Source organism: Erinaceus europaeus, chromosome 21 (genome assembly GCF_950295315.1).
Source record: "Erinaceus europaeus chromosome 21, mEriEur2.1, whole genome shotgun sequence".
In the NCBI taxonomy this organism is placed as follows: domain Eukaryota; kingdom Metazoa; phylum Chordata; class Mammalia; order Eulipotyphla; family Erinaceidae; genus Erinaceus; species Erinaceus europaeus.
The window spans coordinates 13,353,176-13,378,430 of record NC_080182.1 but is presented as its reverse complement, the minus strand read 5'-3'; the positions used below and the strand labels follow the sequence as shown (position 1 = coordinate 13,378,430).

Sequence of the window (25,255 nt, the reverse complement as noted above, 5' to 3'; positions counted from 1 at the left end):
CCTCCCCTCTGTCATGGTGCCTCTATTCACTGATGCATACTGAACCTCTATCCCAGGTCGGGACACCAGGGTTGGCTTCTGTTCTTGTGTAATGATGAGGGGGAGGAGTTTAGGACTAACTGAAACTTGCCAATGAGAAGATGGACTATGTATTCCATTCGGTTGAGCAGTGTACCTAAGACTTTAAAATGTTTATGAATCATCTATAGATTCTGTACAAATACAGACTTGGTTTAATAGGCTTGAAGTGAGACCTAAAATTCTCTAGTTGCCAGCCAGATCTGTAACAGCAGGTCCACATACCACGCTTTGAAGGCAAGAGTCTTCAGTAAAGATGTTAAGTCATATTTTTTTAATGTTTATTATTTTTTTGGCTGGTGACAAAAATAATTCATGAGGGAAAGGGGAGGCAGAGAGGAAGAGAGAAAGAGAGACACCCACAGCATTGCTCTACCATTCACGCAGCCCCATGATGTTGAAACATCTTAACCAATCTTGGGACAAACAGCAAGTCAGTGCACAAGTAGGTCTCTTTAAAATGTGAGATGGAGGGCTAGGGTGATAGCTCACCTGTGGAGGTTCCTGCTTTGTCATGTACATGACCCAGATTCTAGATCCCACCCCCTCACAACACAGGTAGAAACTTCAGTACTGTGTTTTCTCTCCCTCTCTGTAGCTCTCTGTCTGCATCTCTCCCTTTCTAGCTGGGAGAAAAAAGTGGCCCAGAGTGGTGAAGCTGCTCAACAAGAAGAAAAAAAAAAGCTTCTAAACTGTGAGATGGTACAATATAAAATAGACATGTGACCTTGAATAAAGTAACATTTATAAAGAAACCCTGAGATGAAAGTTAAAAGGTGGGGGTCAGGAGGTCGTGCAGCGAGTTAAGCGCACACGGCATGAAGTGGAGGGACCAGTGCAAGGATCCTGGTTCGAGCCCCGGTTCCCCACCTGCAGGGGGTCACTTCACAGGCGGTGAAGCAGGTCAGCAGGTGTCTATCTTTCTCTCCCCCTCTCTGTCTTCTCCTCTCTCGGTTTCTCTCTGTCCTATCCAACAACGAACAACAACAACAACAATAATAACCACAACAAAGATAAAACAACAAGAGCAATAAAAGGGGGAAAAAAATAGCCTTCAGGAGCAGTGGATTCATGGTGCAGGCACTGAGCCCCAGAAATAACCCTGGAGGCAAAAAAAAAAAAGTTAAAATATCTGTAAACACATAAATGTAATTACACCAATGTAATTTCAATGTTCACAGTTATGAGTCAAGAATAACAAATCACCCCATGCTAATTAACTGATGTTATATTGGCTGGCACAAAAGTATTTTGAAAAATGTAGGTCATAACCTGTGGTGTGTTTTCTTGTCTTTCTCTTTGTAGGAGATGTCAGTGAAAAAAAGGATCCAGAATGATTACTAACCTATGACGCCCAACAGTATGACAGGTATCTATATATATTTTTTATTTTTTATTGTGTTTCCATTTTTGTCCCACTTAAAGAGAAATACAGGGCTCCTAAGACATCAACCTGAGAATCTTAATAACAATTATTTCCAAACCAAGTGCTATTAAATAAAACATATTCTGCAAACATATCCCTACAAGTTATTTTTCCATCTTCAGAAACTATGGCTGGCCTCATCACCATAAACAGAATGAGAAGGAAATAATAATTCATAGTAAAAACCCAACTTTCAACAATCCTACAATCACTGTTACATACTAAACATATGTATTCTTTTTTTGTTGTTGTTTTTGGATAAAGACAGAAATTGAGAAGGTTGGGAGAGACAAAGAGAGGAAGAAACAGAGAGACAAAGAGACAGAGAGACACCTGCAGCCCTATTTCACCACTTGTGACGCTTTCCCCTGCAGGTGGAGACTGGGAGCTTGAACTAGAGTCCTTGCACACAGTAATGTATATGCTCAGCCAGGTGCACCACCACCTGGTCCCAACACATCTCTTCACATTCAATCAGATCAATGTCATAAGTGGCCCTGCACACTTAGAGACCACAGAGTCCAAGCATCTTTGCTAAAATGAGCTTTTAATTCCATTCTTAGGCAGGACAGACTATATATATATATATTATCTCTTCAAATTTATTTAGTTCATTTCATTATTATTATTTATATTTTTTTCCTGTCTTGGGACAGACTATATTTATGTCACAAGGTAATCTGGAGACTCTTATTGGGTGGAGGTAGATAGCATAATGGTTATACAAAGAGAATGTTATGCCCGAGATTCCAAAGTCCCAGATTCAATCCCCCACACCACCATAAGCCAGAGCTGAGCAGTGCTCTGGTTAAAAACAAAAACAAAACAAAAAAAAACTCTTAGCATGGGACAAAGGCCAGATAGAATCACCCACAACCCTGCCAAGAAATATAATTTTTCATGAATATGAGTACTCTGTGAAGCATCTAGCAGAGTGGTTGCAATGTCAGAGTCCCCCAAGGACCAGGTAGATAACACCAATACCTAAAACAAGTTCAAACAAGGAAACCCAATCAAAATCAAGTTAAGTTCTCTACGAGGAGAAGCCACTCCTCCACTCTCAGCGATCACTGATAGGCAGGGATGAAGCTCAGTCTGTTCAGAGATTTTGAATTTTCACGAGAAGTCAGAAATTCAGACATTTCATCACTTTATTGGAGTGTACAGTGGTTTACAGTCCAGCTGTTGTCCATGGTGCAGTCTTTCATTTCCCTGTGATCCATGTCAGCAGAAGGCTCACCTCCAGCTTAGGCCCATCATGCACCAGGACCCTCAAGCACTCTCCAATCCTTCCTTTTCCCTTCTTCCCCAGAGTCTTTTGCTTTAGTGCAATACACCACACCCAGTCCAAATTTGGGAAAACACAAATAAATCTAGATTTTAAATGAAGTACACCCATATATAAATGTTAACGATTAACATCTGAAGATAGCAAAGACTCATGGCCTAACTCAAATAGGTCTGCTGAGTGCTATAACCTGTGTACTGTCAACTGACAGCCTCTGCTGTCCCTCTGCAAGCCTCGCACTATGTCTCTAACTGCTCTTTTGGTTACTATGGTAGCAGGATAAAAACCCACGGATATGTGCATCACAAGTGCAGGCTGACCTTTGATAACTCGAACGAGTTAAACCCCACCCAGTGGCCAACCAAATGTGCAAAACAAATTCCTTCAAACATCCATATACCAGGTCTGAGAAATAAAAACAACTGATAGTTGATTGTCAGCCTTCTGGAAATCTGAAAGCTTCCCAGTGACCCGCACATTACGCTCCCCATCATCACTGTCCTGCCTCTCTACCCACATACACCTGAGCTCCTGCTACAGCAAAACCAGAATGATTCTCACCTGTAAGAAGTGAAGGCCTCAGAGGCATCTTCTCTCCCCTTAGCAAACACCAAATAGGCTGGAGACATATCTCAGCATGTTAGAACACAGGATTCTCATACCTCAAGCCCAATAGTCACAGACAGGGTCAATAGCTGCACCACCTTATGCCAGAGTTGAGCAGCGATATGTTTCTCTATCCATCCGTCTATCTGTCTTTCTATCTATCCTTCTCTTCTCCTCTCATTCTCTGTCTATCAGAGTAAATAATCTTTAAAAAGAAAAAAAAAAAAAAAAAGAAAGTAGAACAAGGACAAGAAGAAAAATTGAAAGAACAGGCATCAAAATATCCCCACTAACATTTCTGTTTTATTATTATTAGTGATTTCATAATGATTGAAAAGATTGTAAGGTAATAGGGCTGCAATTTTATACAGTTCTCACAGGCCAGAGTTCTGTGTCTCACCCCTCCATTGGAAGCTTCCCTATTCTTTCTTCCTCTGGGAGTATGGACTCAAGTCATTATGGGGTGCAGAAGGTGGAAGGTCTGGGCTTCTGTAATTGCTTCTCCACCTGACATGGACGTTGGCAGGTCGGTCCATATCCTCAGCTTGTTTCTATCTTTCCCTCCCACTTATATCACTGCCAACTCAGCCAAAAAATCTTCCTTACTTAAAAGACACTCTATGTCATAAAATTGTTCATTTGTTGGGAAATTGGTTTCATTTAGCCTTAATATAGCCTTCCTGTTTATATAGCTGTGCATGGGACTCTCCGCTGGATGGAGTGATAACAGCCATTGTTGAAACCACAGGTATATGTCAGGACACACATTTCTAATAGCAGGCACCCACATTGCAAAAACTAGAGAAAGCCTCTCTCAGATAAAAGATAAGTGAGGTCACAAACTATAGGTGGCTCTAAATTCCATGGTCATTTGCCCACCTGTAAAAATTCCCATAGGTACAGGTTCAAAGCACATACCTTTAATAAAAATATAAATAAATAAAATAACAGAATTTGCTATAAATGTGGTTTTGGCATACAATGATTTTGTCTGTTTTGCCTGTCATGGCTCTTGTTCTAAAATATAGTAGTGGCCGTCCATCCATGTTAGGTTCCTATACGAGAGGGATTGGCAAGTTTTGTTTCATAAAGGACCACATAGGAAATCTCTGACTTTGAAGACTACTCAATTCTGCCATTTAATATGGAAAAATCATGAACCATACAGATAATACTTTATCAGCAAAACTAAGGCTATGTCAGCTTTGGCCCAAGAGCTACAGTTTGCTGATACTTTTTCTAGAGGCCAAAGTCGTTTTAGTCTTCTTATTGTTGAACATAACCCAAAAGGTGAGAGAGAACCTCTCAGTGAAGGGAAGAGCATTTGTTTTACAATAAAAAAATAATAGAGGCGGCCAGGCGGTAGCGTACCTGGCTAAGCACACATAGTATGAAGCACGAGGACTTGTAGAAAGGTCCCAGTTCGAGCCTCTGCTCCCAACCTGCAAGAGGGTCGGTCGTTTCACAAGTGGTGAAGCAGATCTGTGGGTGTCTCTTTCTCTCCCTCTCTCTATCTCCCCTTCCTCTCTCAATTTCTCTCTGTCCTATTCAATTAAAAATAATTAATAAATGGAAAAAAAGTGGCTTCCAGGAGCAGGAGCAGTGGATTCCCAGTGCAGGCACCAAGCCCCAGCGATAGCCCTGGAGACAAAAGAAAAAGAAAAGAACAAAGAAAAAATTAACAGTGTTACCAATTTCAATAGAAACCTAATTCATATCGACATTGTTAACATCTACATGTTAATAGCTTCAGCTAAGAAAAACCATTACTTTAGACTTCCTTCTTTGTGGAAAATAAATTAGTGTCATTTTCCCCTGGACTCTTGCCATGGTCTCAAGCTACATGTTTGTTTTAAGAAACCTAAAGGGAAGGAGCCAGGAGGTGATGCATATGGTTCAGCACATGTTACTATACACAAGGACCCGGGTTCAAGTCCTCACTCTCCACCTGTGGGGGTGGGGGGAAGCTTCACGAGCAGTGAAGCTTTACTGCAGGTGTCTCTGTATCTCTCTCCCTCTCAGTTTCTCTCTGTCCTACCAAATAAACAACAACAAAAAAAAAATGGGGAGGGGTCTTGACCACCAGGAGCTGTTGTACAGGCACTGAGCTCCAGCAATAACCCTAGTGGCAACTGGAAGGAAGGGAGGGAAGAAAGAGAGAGAAAGAGAGAGAGAGAGAAAGAGAGAGACAGAGGAAGGGAGGGAGGGAGGGAGGAAGGAAGGAAGGAAGGAAGGAAGGAAGGAAGGAAGGAAGGAAGGGAGAGAAGTAAAGAAGAAATCTAAAAGGAGACCATAATATAGTTGTAAGCCATGAGATCTAATTTGTTTCTTTCACAGCATAACTGAAAGGTCAAATGTGCATGTTTTCTTCTTTGAAAAACATAATAGGGTGGTCTGGGAGGTGGTACAGTGTATAAAGCACTGGACTCAAGTATGAGGTCCTGAGTTCAATCCCCAGCAGCACACATGCCAGAGTGATGTCTGGTTCTTTCTCTCTCTCTCTCTCTCTCTCTCTCTCCTATCTTTCTCATGAATGAATAAATAAAATCTTTTTAAAAAAATAACAATAAGTAAGATTAATCTTTTGTAATAGAGGAAATCAATTAAACATTATGATAAGACAACCCTTTTATTAAACATTATGATAGGAAAACCATTTTTTTAATGAAGAGGAGTAAGAACACTGAGTCTCTTTTTCCTAAAACCAAGCAGAGCAGTACTTTCAGATAAGCATTGTTGTTAGTATGCAGTCTCCTTCAACCGTGATGCTTATGAAATTTATGTTATTTTTCATTAGCCCAAGTGGAAAGTTGTTTATTTTCTGGAGTTATTGAGTATCAGCTGCAATAAAGTCAGGTCTTGCCAAAGTTTGCTCATTGCTTTACCCCACCTAATTTGAAATCAGAACTGTATGAAATCACTCATTGAGAAATACTGCTTTGAGTGAGGAAAGTTAAGAAACTACCCTAACATGGTAATTTTATTACTGAAGAAATAAGCTCCCCTTCCTAGGTAATCTGAGGAGAACTCTGCTAATGTTTATGGTATTATAATGAGCTCTGTTTTGCATAAGGCGATGATTCATGCAGGGGAGGGCCTTGTTCTAAAATATGACTACCTAAAAGTCTAAATACCAAGTTAGAGAATTTTGACCTTAACTGAAAAGGAAGCTAAGAACTTAAAATTCTCTCATTGTGCCTAATGCAACAGAAACAAGGGTGGATTTATTATGTTTGCAAGGATACTGGTTTGCTCAGTTGGTGTAACTGTTTGGAATTAGTATATGTCTTAAAGTCAGCAAAATACTTGGTCTTTTTACTGAAGGTAGGACCCTAGAGATTTAAAATTACATCGGTATGGAATCCATCCTTATGAATAATGGATTTCTCATTAAGTTGTTAACCCTGAATCTCTCCTCTGTGGGCTGCTTATTTGAGTAGCGTCCCTCTTGTAATCCTCTCCTTTTTCTTTCTCAAGGCATTATTACTGAGTGTATCCTAGGTAGCAGTGAGGGATATTTTTTTTTAATTTATGAAAAGGAAACATTGACTAAACCATAGGATAAGAGGGGTGCAACTCCACACAGTTCCCACCACCAGAACTCTGTATCCCATCCCCATCCCCTGGTAGCTATTTTTAAAGACGATGACCAGGCATTCTGAGCAGCTCCCCTCAGTGTTTGCACTGTATAATCTTCGGATTGCTTGCTTGAGACTGGGTCACTTGTTCATCAGAAATGAGAATTACATAGGGGTTGTTTTGTTTACATTTCTTACTACTTCTCGGACTGGATACTTCCATGTTAGGCATTTGCTTCTACAGCTCATTTGTTTATTTACATTGTCCACTAGCCTACGTGGACTTCATATTTTTCTCATTTGTAGAAACTATGATATATCACAGATAGTAACAAAGCAAGTTTCCTAGACTTCCTAGATCTTTGATTTCTTACTCAGTAAATAAAAAAGTGCAACTCTAGTTCCCCTTCCATTTTTAAGACTAGAAATTCTATACTTCACATTTGTAAATCACATTTTCATACATAAAGTATGTGGACTTTGAGGGTTGGGTATGAAGGAAAAGAGAATCCTGGAACAATGTGTTTTGTGTCCATCCTAATGAAAAAGTTATTCAAAGTCAAACAAAACATCTAAACTAAAACGATTTAGTCTCTTATTGTGTGCTCATGTCAAACAAAACATTTAAACTAAGAAAATTTAGTCTCTTATTGTGTGCTCATGTCAACTGTTCTGAGCCTTTTTAGCTGTTCCTCAGTGATTCTCACTGATTCAAAAGAGAATCGCAGTTGTGCTGAAGTCTTACAACCCATGCAGAATGTTTTTATAAACTTAGAAAGTCATTCACAGCAAAGTAATTGTAGCATTCAAAAGAAGCCAGTGTGGGCCAGGCAGTGGTGCACCAGGTTAAGCACTTACATTACAGTACGCAAGGACCCCATGCAGAATATTTTTATAAACTTAGAAAGTCATTCAAAGCAAAGTAATTGTAGCATTCAAAAGAAGCCAGTGTGGGCCAGGCAGTGGTGCACCAGGTTAAGCACTTACATTACAGTACGCAAGGACCCAGGTTCAAGTCCCTGGCCCTACCTGCAGGAGGAAAGCTTCACACGTGGTGAAGCAGAGCTGTAGGTGTCTCTCTCTGTCTCTCTCCCTTTCTGTCTCCACCTTCCCTCAGTTTATCTCTGTCTCTATCCAATAAGAAATTTAAAAAAATATTAAAAAAAAAAAACAAAGGAAGTTAGTGTTAAAGGTGTACATATATTTAATGATCCCAATTGTCAATACTCTGCCAAAAGCTATTTAATAATCCTTCAAACAGTAATGTAGTTCCTAATTGTCAATCCCTAATTGTTAAGTAATATTATGATGAACTGGGTCACACACAATTTTGAACCTCTCTGATTATTCGCTTCAGATAAATTCTACTAAGTAAAAGGAAATGTTGTTTGTTTGGATTGAACATCTTTAGAGACTTTTTCTGTTGTCAAATTATAACTAGCCTAATGCAATACCCATGACTATAATACAGATCCATTTAATCAGATACTGTCCAAAACTGGAGTTTCAAGTTTATCTATTTTTATGTTAGCAGCTTGTTAGTTTTAGTGCAACTTTTCTATATCTGCCACATTCTTGCTGATAATGAATTTCAAACACTGCACATGCACGTCAAGTGGCCTCTGAAATACTATGTGTCTTTGCGTGTTCGTTTTACTTTTCTATTGTGCCATTTATCTTTTTTTTATTATTATCTTTATTTATAGGATAAAGACAGCCAGAAATCGAGAGGGAAGGTGGAGATAGAGAGGGAGACAGACAGAGAGACACCACTTGTGAAGCTTTGCCCCTGCAGGTGGGGACTGGGGGCTTGAACCTGGGTCCTTGAACATTGAAACATGTGCGCTCCACCAGGTATGCCAGCACCCGGCTCGTTTGTCTTTTTTTTAGGATGTATATAATCAGTATTTAATTTATTGTCTCTTACAAATATTACAAATATTTTCTCAAATTGGTATGGGCCATTTATTTTTGTTTATGGCAATATTAATTTGATATTTTAATTTTTCTTCTTTAAAAATAATCCCATGCTAATTGAAAAGCTGCATGATTAATACAGACTTGCCAGGTATCCTTTACCCATAGTCCTCAAATGTTAACACTTAACTCTTTTCCTCTCTATATCTCTATAAAATATTCATTTTGAACCACTTACAAGTACATGATGCTATAGCATTGTTGACATATGAGAGTTTTAATTAATTAATTTTTTTAAATTTTCCCTTTTGTTGCCCTTGTTGTTCAACATTGTTGTGGTTTTTGATGTCGTTGTTGGTGGATAGGACAGAGAAATGGAGAGAGGAGGGGAAGATAGAGAGGGGGTGAGAAAGATAGACTCCTTCAGATCTGCTTCACCGCCTATGAAGCGACTCCCTTGCAGGTGGGGAGCCGGGAGCTCGAACCAGGATCCTTATACCGGTCCTTGTACTTAGCACTATGTGCGCTTAACCCACTGCACCACCGCCTGACTCCTGAGAGTTTTAATTTATATATAGTGAATTCTGTGAAGTGTCATTGTATGACTGGTATCTTTGCTGTCAAGTTTGGAAATATTCTGATGGGCGGGGCCCAATGAGTTCTTCTGAATTTGTTAGTACATTTTTTTTTCATTCAGCATAAAAGTAAATAATCAAGATCAAAGATATTTCTTTGCAAACAACCCTCTCATATTGGGTTGTTATGTCTTTTCAAAGTATCCTGGACCTACCCACTGAGGGGAGGGCGCAGCTTGAGAGTGGTGAAGGTCTTTCTGTCTCTCTACCAAGAGTCAGGACAGTGGAGCTACATAAGGGTCTTTGTAAAGATTACCTCTGCTAGTGTCATAACCATAAGAACAGCAAGAGGCACTCTTCCCTTCTCTGATTACTCGAAGAGGTGAAGTATGTTCCTGGCATACTTCCTGTGAAAGGATACCTGGAGCCTCTTCTCACTTTCTTCCAAGTTCATGTTTCCCCAGTTGTGGCCAAAAATAAAACTCGGCCTTAGATTCTTTAAGGCCATCTACTCAGATTACAGTTGTTACCACAAGTAGGAGAAAGAAAAATGTCAATTTCTCCATCCCCTCCACTGTTGGTAGAGTCAACTGGGAAAAGAAACTTAGATTTGTATTTCTTGAGTATTTAACCACAAAGCCGTGGCAACATTTTGTTGTTGTTGTTGTTCTCTCTTCATTATGGTGTCACTTCTAAAAGAAACAAAAGCCGCAGAGCAAGTAGACTAGAAAAGGACATCAGTCTTCCATGAAATGCCTTGAGGGCAGAAAGGAGACTTAATATACATCACACAGAAAACCTTAAAATTCCTCCTCAGATATCTCTCCCACAGAACCTCTTCCTCCTGTGTCCATTCCTGACGGTTGGAGCTTCATGTCCTACTTCCCTTCTCTCCCTAAAGGCAAAGTTCCTAGTATGCCCTTGCTGCATACTGCTTCCCTGACCACTCCAGACAGCTTTCTGGATGTCTTCTCTCTCCTCCCACCGCACAATCCCACCTGTTTGTTTCCTTTAAAGATTGTGGACACTTCACTCCACTTCTTTATTCCAAGTGTATCCTCTTTTAAGACTTCACTCAGCAAAATGCAGATCTTCCCCCTGGGAATCACCTCTTTCTAAGGAATTAATTCACCTTACGAAGCAAAAGAAAGGAAAAACATAGATGCTTATAATTTTACATTTTTTTTCCTCAAACTGGTAGAAAAGAGTGAATGTTGCTCTATAGTGTTCAGTTAGGAAGAGGGAAATAGCACCTCAGTTCAAGAAAGGAAGGAAAGAAGAGAGAGAGAGAGGGAGAGGGAGAGGGAGAGAGAAAAGGGAAGAGGGAGAGGGAGAGGGAAGAGGTAGAGGGAAGAGGGAAAGGGAGAGGGAGAGGGGAGAGGGAGAGGGAGAGGGAGAGGGGAGAGGGAGAGGGAAGAGGGAGAGGAAGAGGGAGAGGGAGAGGGAGAGGGGAGAGGGAGAGGGAAGAGGGAGAGGGAGAGGGGAGAGGGAGAGGGGAGAGGGAGAGGGGAGAGGGAGAGGGAGAGGGAGAGGGGAGAGGGAGAGGGAAGAGGGAGAGGGAGAGGGAGAGGGGAGAGGGAGAGGGAAGAGGGAGAGGGAGAGGGAGAGGGAAGAGGGAAGAGGGAGAGGGAGAGGGAGAGGGAGAGGGGAGAGGGAGAGGGGAGAGGGAGAGGGAAGAGGGAGAGGGAGAGGGGAGAGGGAGAGGGAAGAGGGAGAGGGAGAGGGAGAGGGAAGAGGGAAGAGGGAGAGGGAGAGGGAGAGGGAGAGGGGAGAGGGAGAGGGAAGAGGGAGAGGGAGAGGGAGAGGGAGAGGGAAGAGGGAAGAGGGAGAGGGAGAGGGAGAGGGAGAGGGGAGAGGGAGAGGGAAGAGGGAGAGGGAGAGGGAGAGGGGAGAGGGAGAGGGAAGAGGGAGAGGGAGAGGGAGAGGGAGAGGGAAGAGGGAGAGGGAGAGGGAGAGGGAGAGGGAGAGGGAGAGGGAGAGGGAGAGGGAGAGGGAGAGGGAGAGGGGAGAGGGAGAGGGGAGAGGAAGAGGGAGAGGGAGAGGGAAGAGGGAGAGGGAGAGGGAAGAGGGAGAGGGAAGAGGGAGAGGGGAGAGGGAAGAGGGAGAGGGAGAGGGAGAGAGAAAAGGGAAGAGGGAGAGGAAGAGGTAGAGGGAAGAGGGAGAGGGAGAGGGAGAGGGGAGAGGGAAGAGGGAGAGGGAGAGGGAGAGGGAAGAGGGAGAGGGGAGAGGGAGAGGGAAGAGGGAGAGGGAAGAGGGAGAGGGAGAGGGAGAGGGGAGAGGGAGAGGGAAGAGGGAGAGGGAGAGGGAGAGGGAGAGGGAGAGGGAAGAGGGAGAGGGAGAGGGGAGAGGGAGAGGGGAGAGGGAGAGGGGAGAGGAAGAGGGAGAGGGAGAGGGAAGAGGGAGAGGGGAGAGGGAGAGGGAAGAGGGAGAGGGAAGAGGGAGAGGGAGAGGGAAGAGGGAGAGGGAGAGGGAGAGAGAAAAGGGAAGAGGGAGAGGAAGAGGTAGAGGGAAGAGGGAGAGGGAGAGGGAGAGGGAAGAGGGAGAGGGAGAGGGAGAGGGAAGAGGGAGAGGGGAGAGGGAGAGGGAAGAGGGAGAGGGAAGAGGGAGAGGGAGAGAGAAAAGGGAAGAGGGAGAGGGAGAGGGAGAGGGAAGAGGTAGAGGGAAGAGGGAGAGGGAGAGGGAGAGGGGAGAGGGAGAGGGGAGAGGGAGAGGGAGAGGGAAGAGGGAGAGGGAAGAGGGAGAGGGAGAGGGAGAGGGGAGAGGGAAGAGGGAGAGGGAGAGGGAGAGAGAAAAGGAAAGAGGGAGAGGGAGAGGGAGAGGGAAGAGGGAGAGGGAAGAGGGAGAGGGAGAGGGATAGGGGAGAGGGAGAGGGAAGAGGGAGAGGGAGAGGGAGAGGGAAGAGGGAGAGGGGAGAGGGAAGAGGGAGAGGGAGAGGGAAGAGGGAGAGGGGAGAGGGAGAGGGAAGAGGGAGAGGGAGAGGGAAGAGGGAGAGGGAGAGAGAAAAGGGAAGAGGGAGAGGGAGAGGGAGAGGGAAGAGGTAGAGGGAAGAGGGAGAGGGAGAGGGGAGAGGGAGAGGGGAGAGGGAGAGGGAGAGGGAAGAGGGAGAGGGAAGAGGGAGAGGGAGAGGGAGAGGGGAGAGGGAAGAGGGAGAGGGAGAGGGAGAGAGAAAAGGGAAGAGGGAGAGGGAGAGGGAAGAGGTAGAGGGAAGAGGGAGAGGGAGAGGGGAGAGGGAGAGGGAAGAGGGAGAGGGAAGAGGGAGAGGGAGAGGGGAGAGGGAGAGGGGAGAGGGAGAGGGGAGAGGGAGAGGGGAGAGGGAGAGGGAGAGGGGAGAGGGAGAGGGAGAGGGAGAGGGAGAGGTAGAGGGAAGAGGGAGAGGGAGAGGGAGAGGGGAGAGGGAGAGGGGAGAGGGAGAGGGAGAGGGGAGAGGGAGAGGGAGAGGGAGAGGGGAGAGGGAGAGGGAGAGGGGAGAGGGAGAGGGGAGAGGGAGAGGGGAGAGGGAGAGGGGAGAGGGAGAGGGAGAGGGGAGAGGGAGAGGGAGAGGGGAGAGGGAGAGGGAGAGGGGAGAGGGAGAGGGGAGAGGGGAGAGGGAAGAGGGAGAGGGAGAAGGAGAGGGAGAGGGGAGAGGGAGAGGGAAGAGGGAGAGGGAGAGGGAGAGGGAGAGGGAGAGGGAGAGGGAGAGGGAAGAGGGAGAGGGAAGAGGGAGAGGGAGAGGGAAGAGGGAGAGGGGAGAGGGAGAGGGAAGAGGGAGAGGGAGAGGGAGAGGGGAGAGGGAGAGGGGAGAGGGAGAGGGAGAGGGAGAGGGGAGAGGGAGAGGGAAGAGGGAGAGGGGAGAGGGAAGAGGGAGAGGGAGAGGGAAGAGGGAGAGGGGAGAGGGAAGAGGGAGAGGGAGAGGGAAGAGGGAGAGGGAAGAGGGAGAGGGAGAGGGAAGAGGGAGAGGGAGAGGGAGAGGGAAAGGGGAGAGGGAGAGGGGAGAGGGAGAGGGGAGAGGGAGAGGGAGAGGGAGAGGGAGAGGGAGAGGGAAGAGGGAGAGGGAGAGGGAGAGGGTAGAGGGAGAGGAGAGGGAGAGGGAGAGGGAGAGGGTAGAGGGAGAGGAGAGAGGGAGAGGGAAGAGGGAGAGGGAAGAGGGAGAGGGAGAGGGAGAGGGAAGAGGGGAGAGGGGAGAGGGAAGAGGATAGAGGGAGAGGGAAGAGGGAGAGGGAGAGGGAGAGGGAAGAGGGAGAGGGAGAGGGTAGAGGGAGAGGGAGAGGGAGAGGGGAGAGGGAGAGGGAGAGGGAGAGGGAGAGGGAGAGGGAGAGGGAGAGGGAAGAGGGAGAGGGAGAGGGAGAGAGAGAGAGAGAAAGAAGAGAAGAGAAGAGAAGAGGGAAGAAAGGAAAAGACTTCTTTATCCTCAGGAAACAGGAAGAGCAGTGACCCTGTATACTGTGTGATTGGATAGAGTACCCGTTTTTGCCAGATAATTTAGTTAAAGACCTGAATATCCTCTACTCTGATTGTCTCTGTTCTCCTCCCTACCCCACCCCCATCTTTCCCTCCTTAACTACAACTTCTCTTGCTAAAGAAATGTCCTTCTGAAAAATCTGCAACATTCTTCCCTCAAAATTCTTGGACATTGAAAGACATTGCCTCTAAAATAACTTTTCTCACCTAATTTGAGCTGCATCCAGGTGATCAGGAAGCTTTAATATCAAAAAGAGAAGGTTTTATAGAGAGCAAAGAATGGGAGCATAAGAGTGAAGGGGAAAAAAAGGTTCTTCCTCATTAACTTTTGTAGTCTTCCCAGAAGTCATCCCATACAATGTCTGGCTTTAAGCAAACTGTTTGAATTTTTTTTTAAGGTTTTATTTATTTATTCATGAGAAAGAATAGGAAGAGAGAAAGAGAAAGAACCAGACATCACTCTGGTACATGTGCTGCCAGGAATTGAACTGGAGACCTCATGCTTGAGAGTCCAGTACTTTATATACTGTACAACCTCCCAGACCACAAGTGAATTGTTTCTAAAACTGGTGTGAACTATGATGGTTATCTTTGGCAAGTGGAAGTGGGAGGGAGCACAGAACATTGGTCATGAGTGGTGTGAAATTCTACACTGTAATCTTACAATCTTGTAACCCACTATTAGTCACAAATAAAAAAGTGGAAAATGTAAATAAAATGAATATAATGTCTGGCTTCACCTAGACACCCCCTAACCCTGATCCACACTTGACCACCATTTGTCACCCTAATAACTCCCATCATCACCACCATTATCAACACTGTCATTCTTATCACCACAGACTCATCTCTATGTCCATTAAGTCAAGAATTGTCCATCATATCTGCTAACAATCACAAACAGCAACCCTACCCTAACAGTACTCAACTTTGCCAAGGTCTATCTACCTCTCTCCTCTGCCAAATATCACAGAGCTCATACACATATACAACTACAGGATCCTTAAAAATGAATAAATGAAAGGATTTTTCCTATTGAAATAATACCTACAAAATATATTTTTAAAAAATTATAAGCACTTCAAATTATCCAGAAGTCATTAATTACAGGCTAACACAATGTTGATTGCTAAAAAAAAAAAAGACTTATTAATTAAAAATCAATATGGAACCAAATAAGACCACATTATGGCATGAAGGTCAGGGTCATGTCTAGATCCAACCTACTCAAGTCTCTCTTCATCCTAGGCCCAGCCAAAGGGTCAGGCCAACCCAGTCAGTCAAATGGTGACAAGCCTTTTGTGATTCAGTAAAGATTTGCAGCCAAAAGTCTCTGCTATTCAGATGCAGAGTTTAGTTTAGTTTGGTTTTGTAAATCTCCTATTTTCCAGTACTGCAAATGATTTAACTATAATCTCTTTCCAAACAATTCCTTCTTCCATAAAATGTAGAGATGAGAGTTAAATACTTTCTCCCTAACAATTTTTTCTTCCTTCCTTTTCTGCTCTGTTATTCCGGGGTGGGGGGTGGGGTGGAGGGAGACACTATTGTCATATTAAAAAAAAAAAAAATGACTGGTGGCTGTAAAGTAAAACCCAGTTTGAAAACCACCATCTAGGCATAGTGCTTATCTGTCCAGAGTTGCTCACAGTAGTGACCTGGGGAACTATCAAACACCAGTGCCCATGCCTCACTCCACAGGTTCAAGCAGACTTGGTCTAAGGTGGAACTTCTGATAGCTTTGTTTTCTTAATTCATCAAGTGATTCTAATGAACATGTAGTATTGCAAAACGAACAATTATGTGCAGATTTGGTGGTAGAGTGTTAGAAGAAAAGGAAAACACTCTCCTCTAGTGGCAAGTGCCTAGGCTTCTCTATAGCTTGCTTGCTTTATCATTGCATCTTTGAAAGTTGTGATATTCTCAAAGTTCTCATCTGGAAGGAAAAAAATATTTAACTATTCATGCTGATAGGTTTTAACTAGAATAATTGTGGGGATGATCTGCTACTATACAGAAATATTAAATCACTGTGTTGTCCAACTGTAACTTTTATAAAGTTACATGCCAAAAATTCCTCAATTAAAAAAAAAAAATCAAAGCAGCACAGAGCAGCCATTTTAAAAGAGCCAGCTGCCCATAGTAGGCACCTAGTAATTTAATTAATTGCTAGGAAACAGTATATAAAATTACTAAACTATAATGGAGGAAAGCAGATGTAAATGAATGTGTACAAATTTTATATATAGTATTTTATAGAAGAAATGTTTTATAGCAGTAGCTGTCTCAGGAATACAATTTCACATCTCCTTGAAATATGACAGTTTGTTGTTGTTTTGTTTTGTTTTTGTTTTTGAGGTTCTGTTGCCGGTAAGCTTAAATTTTTGTAGCTTAGTTTAACTCATTCCCAAAATTCATGTTTTCTCTTCAGTACCACATTCAAATTTAGCATTCTACTTAGAATTTCTTCAGAGGATTTCCAGTGCAGCTTAAGGCCTTTCTGTCTTCTCTAAAAAAAAAAAAAAAGAAATGTCTTTGTTTTTCTTTCTTATTTTATGGAAAGATTTTTTTTTAAGTAGTTATCTCAACATAGTATATGAAAGCAAACAATTGATGCCTCAGGAAGGTTTTTTTTTGAAATTACATTAGTTTATAGAGTTATATAAAAGGCTATATAGCATAATAAATCAACATCTGTATATTATATTCACACTGAAGATCTAATTTCCATCTTTCACCAGATAATTGACCTTTTTACATAGCCTCTTGCTTCCCTTTTCCTTCTGATAACCACCAGCTTGTTCTTTCTCTGCCCAATTTTTTTCTTTTCCTTCCTTTATGTCATTCATTTATGTATTTATTTATTCATGTCTTTATTTTGCTACCAGTATTTTCACTGAGGCTCCATGTCTGCACAGACTCCTCTTCTGGCAGCCAATTCTTCATCCTTTGTCTTTCTTTCCTCATAGAGGTAGAGGGGGGGGGGAGAGGGTTAAGGAGAAAGAAAAACACCTGAAGCACTGCTTCACTACACACCCACTACAGGTGGAGACTGGAGGCTCAAGCCGCTCCCTCCCCCGCGCACACACCAGCTCTTTCTTATGGTCTGAGTTTATTTTTATTTTGTTGCATTGGATTTTTTAAGTCTTCTACATTTTGATGAAATAATCTTTTTTTTTTGTCTTTCTAACATGAGATAATTTCTCAATACAATCTCTTTTTTCCTATAATAAAAGAAACATCTTAAAATATATGCTGACATTATTACTATTTCTGTTGCTTCATTTCATAGACATAGAAAACCATCCCATACAGTAATCTGAACACTCCACCACTTCCAGGATGCAGAACATAGTGGGACATGAACACATGAGGTGAGGAAAGATAGTAAAATCTGGGAGACGGGTATTACAAGACTTCCTGCTGATACCAATTAAAAGAATTTTTAAAACACTGGTTTCCCATAATTAGATTCTGTTCCACTTATAGAATGTCAAATTGTATTTCCCATCTTTTGACAACCTGTCATTTCTTTCCACATCCCTTTAATGCTATACTTTCAAACATTTTACCTACTAAACTCATCTATTAAGTAATAAAATTCACTGACCATTTTTAACAGTTGAAGATATATAATATATAATCTTATGTTTTTGATAAGTAGGATGAAGTGACCATTTGTTCCACACTACCTGCATATACAGAAAAATTCAATGTATCTTACAAAAAACATAAAGCATAAGATTTTTGTAAAATCTTTTGGAAATGGCACAGGAAGTTTCATAAAGTTGTATAGTTTCCCTTGGGCCTTTTCAAATTTGTTAAACTATTCATAGTTTATCCCAATCCTGGTCATTGGACTTCAGTTCAGAAACATTTGAATGAGGAAGTCCTGAATGTTCTGTACTTTAATTTTTCCAAGTCTAAGTAGAATTTATACTCGTATGTTACCTAGCTAAGTAGAACTATAAATGAAGTCATCAGAATATCAACTACTATAATAGCACTACCTGTAATAAAAAAGGTCTTTCAGTATTGGTAGCAAATCATTTTTCAAATAACAAGACTGTGAATATAAAATAGCCTATCATACTCAGCGATGCATAATATCCATGAGAATGTCAGTTGTTTGATATTGTGCTCCAAATTAGATCAAGAAATCCCTGACATAAGCAGAACATTAGTAAACTGAGTTTTGTTTTGTTTTTTCAAAAAAAAAATTCTAATTAGATTTAACATTATTATAGCATCTAAGTTCTAGGCATATCCATAGAACTAAGAAATGGTTTTTTCAGGATTTCAGTCAAGAGGTCAGAGTTGTTTAACACATGAATACATATATTTTTTAATATGTGTAAAGACAGATATTTAAAATTAGAGGTAATCCAAGGAACTATCTATTCCAACACCCTGGAATTACAGCTAGGAAACTAAGTCCAAGAACTTGAGGTAATGTAATGCACTATGTGTGCAGAACATGGCCAAACATAGATGTGCAAGTAATTTTCTTAGGTAATTCCCTTCATCCCCTCATCCTTATGTTTCCATTGAATCTGGTTGGATTTGTTAATAATTTAATGATACAATAAATTATAAATTTATTTGGAATCATAAAGGATCTGTGTAAAATAATGGTCTTCACCAGTGTAAGGAGAATCTTCAAATCTCGTTGACTTCATAGAACAGAATTTGATTTCCAACGCATATTAAGGTCAGTGCACAGTATCTTGGTGGCTAACATTCTCCATGATCTTTTGAGGATCAAGGTGCTTTCCTTCTTATGCCCCTAATCACTTTCTGGACTTCAGTTTTCTCTATTCAACATGCAGATACATGAAGGACACAGGGACCAATTTTTTTTTAATTTTTATTTGTAAAAAGGAAACACTGACGAAAATCACAGGATAAGAGGGTTACAGTTCCACACAATTCCCACCACCAGAACTCTGTATCTCATCCCCTCCCCTGATAGCTTTCCTATTCTTTATCCCTCTGGGAGTATGAACTCAGGGTCATTATATGGTGAAGAAGGTAGAAGTTCTGGCTTCTGTAATTGCTTCCCCACTGAACATGGGCTTTCCATACTCCTAGCCTGTCTCTCTTGTTCCCTAGTGGGGCGGGCCTCTGGGAAAGTGGGGCTCCAGGACACATTGATGGGGTTTTCTGCCCAGGGAGGTCCAGTTGGCATCAGACTAGCATCTGGAACCTGGTGACTGAAAAAAGAGTTAATATATAGAGCCAAACAAATTGTTGAGTAATCATGAACCTAAAGGCTAGAATAGTTAATCTGAAGAGCTGAGAGGTCTCTGTTTTGTAACTAGTTAGTAGTCCTATTTTAGTTATATTCCAAAGAGCCCATGACTATACTAGTTTTTTTTTTCCCTGATCCTGACATCTGATATGCAGGTGGATCCAATTTATTGTCTGGGGAGATGATGTCATGGCTGGGAAAAGGACCAGAAACCTGGATCAGGGAAGAGAATAGCTCCCAAATATGGGAAAGGTGTATAAATATTATTGACTGTAAACCCGTCAATTTGATCTTATCTGGGGCCCATATTCAGCTTAGGAGCCTATGTGACCTCTGCATCCCTGTAGATCTTAGCTCACATTTTGTGATCATGAGTAGGAACATTTCAAGCTGCCCCAATTTCAGAACCCATCTTCCTCAGGTGTAGCATAGAGTATACTGTCCAGCCTCCCTTCGGAGGATGAAACATTCTCTACCATTGTTGTTCCAAGTTGAGGGCAAGGTCCTATGGAGGCCCACAAAGGGGTCTATTGTGTTGTTCCTGATAGAGATGACCAGTAACAATGGAGAGAAGGATCTATTTGAGATCTAGGTCCATCATGTCTGTCTGTGAGTCTCAGGACTCCCCAAATAGGGCCCCAACTGATGGAGTGGCCTGACAGTGACTGAAGAGTCATCGTTAAAGTCTGCCAGTCTCTTGCCCTTATTCAGCTTTTGCAGAGGAACCAAGTTTAGAGGTCGTGCCCACTGTTCTTACTAATTCTGTTGTCTAGGACGTAGTCACGTGTCCATGTCTCACTGAAAGAGAGACTGGGAAATACAGTCTAGCTGTGTGCTCAGGAACTATGGAGGGTACACAGTTTAGTGGTAAGTCTCTGAGACTAAGATGTGTACAAATACATATTGATATGAAAGTAAATGATAAGTAGAAGGATTTGAGCTTAATATTGAAGTCATTGTTTGATTTTTAAAATGTCTCATACAGTCCTCTGGACATCACTTGGCAGTATCAACATCTGTAGACAGGATGAGGATATATTGTATTTTGTCTACCTTTTCTAGTTGTTTCTGGTTGTGTAACGAAGGGAACGAAAATGGATTTCAACCCCCATGTTCAGCAGGGAAGCAATAACAGAAGCCAGACCTTCTGCATCTCACAAGGACTTTGGGTCCATACTCCCAGAGGGATAAAGAATAGGAAAGCTATCAGGGGAGGGGATGGGATACAGAGTCCTGGTGGGGGGAATTGTGTGGAGTTGTGTGACTATGATTTAGTCAGTTTCCTTTTTATAAATAAAAAATTTTAAACACACACACAAAAAAAAACAAACAAAAAAAACATGGATTTCAGAGTTATATGTCCTTAGGCTCAAATCCCCAGTTTACCACGTTATTGTGCAAGTCCCTTGAGCTCTCAAAGTCTAGTTTTCTTATTGTAAAATGGGGATGGAAAATGCATCCTAGAGTTGTGGTGACAATCATTTTAAATTATTTAGTAAAGTTGGTAAAAGAGCCTCCCATATGAGAAATCTTGTGCTATACTCTGCTCTCAGAAAACAGCAGAAGATATTTTGTGTGTTATTAAGGCATAGAGTCTAAATAAATATGTGCAGTGTGTGTGTGTGTGTGTGTGTGTGTGTGTGTGCGCGCGTGCGCGCGCGTGCAGGCATTGTCATTAGCAGGCATGAAGTAAATGGAGTGTCCTTGCTTTTTATTCCCTTCTAATGAACACTTTGCAAATCTGATAATATCTTTCCTTCTTAACACTATGTTTCAGAGTTATGAAGACAGGTTTATTCCTGAAAACTCCAGATAGAATAAATTAGTGGAAATTAATGCATCTGTAAGATAGTGAGGTCAAGGGGAAAATGTTTCAACTGTTACTGTTTGAAATCACATTGACCATATGAGAAGTCTATGAAACATGCTTGGCTTTAAACGTGATGACTTGAGCTATAAACACGTTCCTGTTTAGTCTCTCAATAAATGTAAACAGAGAAATGTCAAAGCGAGAAACCCCTCTTCAAAGCTAATGGCCTTTATGGCACCACCAAGCAGCCTGTAAGTCCAGAGGAGGGAGGATATATAGGAACAGTGAGTGGGTCATTCAGGGCCCAAAGGGCAATGAGGCTGCAATGGTCCTGCCTACCTGCCTACCTGCCAATGGGAAGAATATGAAAGGATTCCTAGAGAAGGGAAGTAACAGTAGCTGGACCTCATGGTCTTTGGCCACGGCTTTCTCCAGAGGCCCCACCTACAGAAACCCTCTTCTTCCCTGGTTCCTTTTCCTCAGCTCTTGTTTTATTGTTTCCTGTGATTTCCAAATAAAACAAAGAAACTCTATATCTGTTTGTTTGAAAATGTGCCTATTTTTTATTCTGTTGCTTCATTTTTTCCATGAAGTTCTTTTTTTTTTTTTTCTCTTTGTAGTGTTCTCTCTTTTTGAAATGCAGAATAGAAATCAAGGGGATAGTAAATAATGAAGACAATATGACCCTAAACCAGAATATGTATGTGCCATCTTGACACCAGTGGCACAAATTATATCTGCAGTTTGATCCCATAACATGCCACTGGAGTCAAATTCACCTAGGACCTCTTCAACTTGAACTCGACAACTTACTTTTCCTTCCTTAATGCTCAGTTTCGTCATCTGTGAAATGAAGATGAATGCATTATTTATCTTGATATTAGTCTGAAGATGAAAAGAAGTAATGTATGTCCTTAGTATCAGAGACAGGACATTAAAAAATCTCAAATAACAAATCCTTGATAATATCACCACTTCTACCACATCTCCTGTTCAAGTGCATCAGCCTAGCTAGAAAGATTTAAGGAAATCAGATAAGCTCTCTTGATATCCTGCTTCAAATATGTTAAAGGATAGATTTGACACATCCCATAAGCAAATTTCCTCCAGAATTTCTGAACAGCCCCTTCCACAGTGCAACAAGCAAAGACTCATAGGACTCTCTCAGAATCAGGTCTCACTTTCCAGACTTAATCTTTGAAAATTGTCTATTCATTTAAAATAACCCTTTTCGTTGTTTGTGGAAGAAGACACCTTAGAGTTCATAGTCCATGGTGACGGTTGGGAGCATTCTAGACTACACACATTCTAGAACCAGTCCTCCTTGGGTGGCAGACTAGGAAGACCCAGCCTCCCTTCAAAGAGTGTAGCAGATCGTACTATTGTTAGTTTGCATGGAGGTTAAGGTCCTGAAGAGGCCCACAAAAGGGCTAGTGATGTTTTAGATAGAAGTTACCAGTGATGGCAAAAAGAGGGATCTACTAAAAGACAAGGCCCATGGTATCTATGAGGGAATCCTAGCATCCCCTGACTAGGACCCCAGGTGGTGTAACTCAATTATTCCTTAGTGTGTATTCATTCAAACTGTTCTTCCTCACTTCAAGGTTCCTTCCTCCTTTCCTCTTTTCTAATTTTTCTTGGCAATTGTAGCCCTAATATTCAGGTAATTATAGGGATAGCAGCCCTAAGAAGTCAAGTGCCAATTCACTTGGGAGTAGCAGGTTTGGATTCTTTTGTGTCACCTTCCACTTAACTTGACACATCATCCTGAGAACATGTAGTAGTGAGAACATATGAGGGAACTTGCCGCATTTAAGTAGAAGACAGCTCCAGCACCATCATTTTGGTCATTTATTTCCCTCTGAGGAAGCTATCATCCCTTGACACCTATCAGACAAACAAGATAATTCCTAACAGCACAATAATTTCTCTTCTTTGGATCACTATTGGGTCAGAAAATACCTCAAGCCAAATTTTCGTAAAGCTGGTAATATATCTTAAGCTATGATTTTTTTTTTCCCTCCGGAAAGCATGTCTTTTAAGTTCCCAAGCACCAATGTTCTCAGACACTATTGCTCTTTGAGAGATAGCAGACAAGCCTGTTCATTTGGACATAATGTCCTCCATATAAAGAAATAGCTCCTTTGACTTCATTCTTTTAAAGAGAGATTTTTGCCTCCTAAAATCATTATTCCTGAGGAAATAGATGAACCCTTCTTAAAGCTATACTTACACTTAGAAATGGGCCATTGTTCGTCAATAGGCCAAGATAGAGCATTAGAGGAAAATTCTGGCACAGAACTTCTCTTAACTGTCTTTGGGACTGGGAGAAAATGCTTTCCATTTCTGGATTGTAGTGGATCCTCTCTAGAATGTGGCAGAGAGCACGGGAGTTATGAAAACAACTTCCCATTTGTTGTCTGTGACTTTGAGCAACACCTATAGCTCACTATCAAAGTGTCCTCCTCTGTAAAATGGGACAAATGACAGCATTTATTTATGATATATTGTAAATGAAACAATAGATACACCACCCCTGGCACATAGTAGGACCTCAATAATAGCTCTTAGTGCCGTGAACTTTTAATTATAGTATACTTTTACTGGTTCTATATTATTTGGTTGCCTTTTCACTTTCCAGATGGACAAGTATGAAGCAAATCAATTCATTCTTAGTAGTTGTTTGCTTTTTCTATTCTTTCCAAGTTATTTGACTATGTGGAGGCAGAGCCCAGACCACCATAAACATTGATTTTTTTGAAAAGGCATCAACAGCCAGTGTGGAAAACAATCTCCGTGTATGCAGCAGTCTGCTTAATAAATGCATTGGAAGAAAAAAATTAGAAAAGGATCTCTTAATGTTTGAGGTATAGAGTAGAAATGTCATAATTTGAACAAAATATTAAGTCTGAGCAATAAGTCCCTGTTATATACTAAAATAAAATGTGATTTTGATTAAAATTTCATGGAATGAAGAATCAGAAAATCCATCCTTGGGGGTCGGGCGGTAGCACAGTGGGTAAAACGCATATGGCGCAAAGCCCAAGAACCAGCGTAAAGATCCTGGTTCGAGCCCCTGGCTCCCCACCTGCAGGGGAGTCACTTCACAGGCAGTGAAGCAGGTCTGCAGGTGTCTACCTTTCTCTCCCCCTCTGTGTCTTTCCCTCTTCTCCATTTCTCTCTGTCCTATCCAACAACAATATCAATAGCAATAATAATAACCATAGCAATGATAAAACAACAAGGACAACAAAAGGGAAAAAGTAAAAAGCCTCCAGGAGCACTGGATTTGTGGTGCAGGCACTGAGCCCCAAGCAATAACCCTGGAGGAAAAAAAAAGAAAAAAAAAGAAAATCCATCTTTGCCATCTGGGTGATTTTGAGTAGAAAATATGACCTTTTTTGAGTTTAATTTCAAACATCTAGCTATGACAAAAGGGAGGGGACACCTTTTGCCCATGATGAACATCTAAGTTGTTTTGTGTTGACTCCTATAAAAAGATAAGGTGTGGTGGCATCAGAGTTGGGATCATGACTTTGTCATTCACTTACTTGACTGTAAGCAACCCATTTAGGGTTCTGTGCCCCTGTTTCTTCCTCTGAAAAATGAGGATATGATTCTTGGGGAACAGAGACAGCATAATGGATTTTGCATAAAGACATCCGTGCCTGCGGCTCCAAAGTCCCAACACCACTCAAAGCCATAACTGAACAGTGATCCACTTATATTGTGTCTCGTAGACACCTGTCACAGGGAGACAAGAAACTGTACCCATGTGTCAGCAACTTAAATCCATTCACCCCAAGTAAAGAAAAAAATCCTCTCAGAACCTTACTAGAAAGATTAAATGAGGGGGCCAGATGGTGACACACTGGGTTAAGCACACATAGTATGAAGCGCAAGGGCCCGTGTAGAGATCCTGATTCAGGGCCCCAGCTCCCCACCTGAAGGGAGGTCACCTCACAAGTGGTGAAGCTGGTCTGCACGTGTCTTTCTCTCTCCTTCTCTAACTCCCCCCTCCTCTCAATTTCTCTCTGTCTCTATCCCCCCCCCAAAAAAAATTGAATAACTGGCCTCCAGGAGCAGTGATTTGTAGTGCAGGCACAGAGCCCCAGCAATAACCCTGGAGGCAAAAAAAAAAAAAAATTAAATGAAAAGCAGTGGGGCTGGGGAGACAGGATAATGGTTCTGCAAAAGACTTTCAGACCTGAGGCTCTAAGGTCTCAGGCTCAATCCCTAGCACCACCATAAGCCAGAGCCGAGAACTGCTCTCTCTCTCTCTCCTACCC

General features: G+C 42.1%; 1 protein-coding gene across 14 annotated transcripts in view; it reads left to right on the top strand.

The window, feature by feature from the left end:
* THRB (thyroid hormone receptor beta) overlaps positions 1–25,255 on the top strand; it is a 480,256-nt gene that overhangs the window by 335,093 nt on the left and 119,908 nt on the right. For 11 of the 14 annotated variants that reach the window (XM_060180429.1, XM_060180427.1, XM_060180435.1 and 8 more), the window contains one exon: positions 1,382–1,447. In XM_060180429.1, coding sequence (XP_060036412.1) covers positions 1,426–1,447 — 22 coding nt within the window. In that variant the 5' untranslated portion in view covers positions 1,382–1,425. Of the gene's footprint in view, positions 1–1,381; positions 1,448–17,197; positions 17,280–25,255 lie in introns of all 14 variants that reach the window. The other 3 variants (XM_060180438.1, XM_007517171.3, XM_060180436.1) reach the window with 2 other exon arrangements.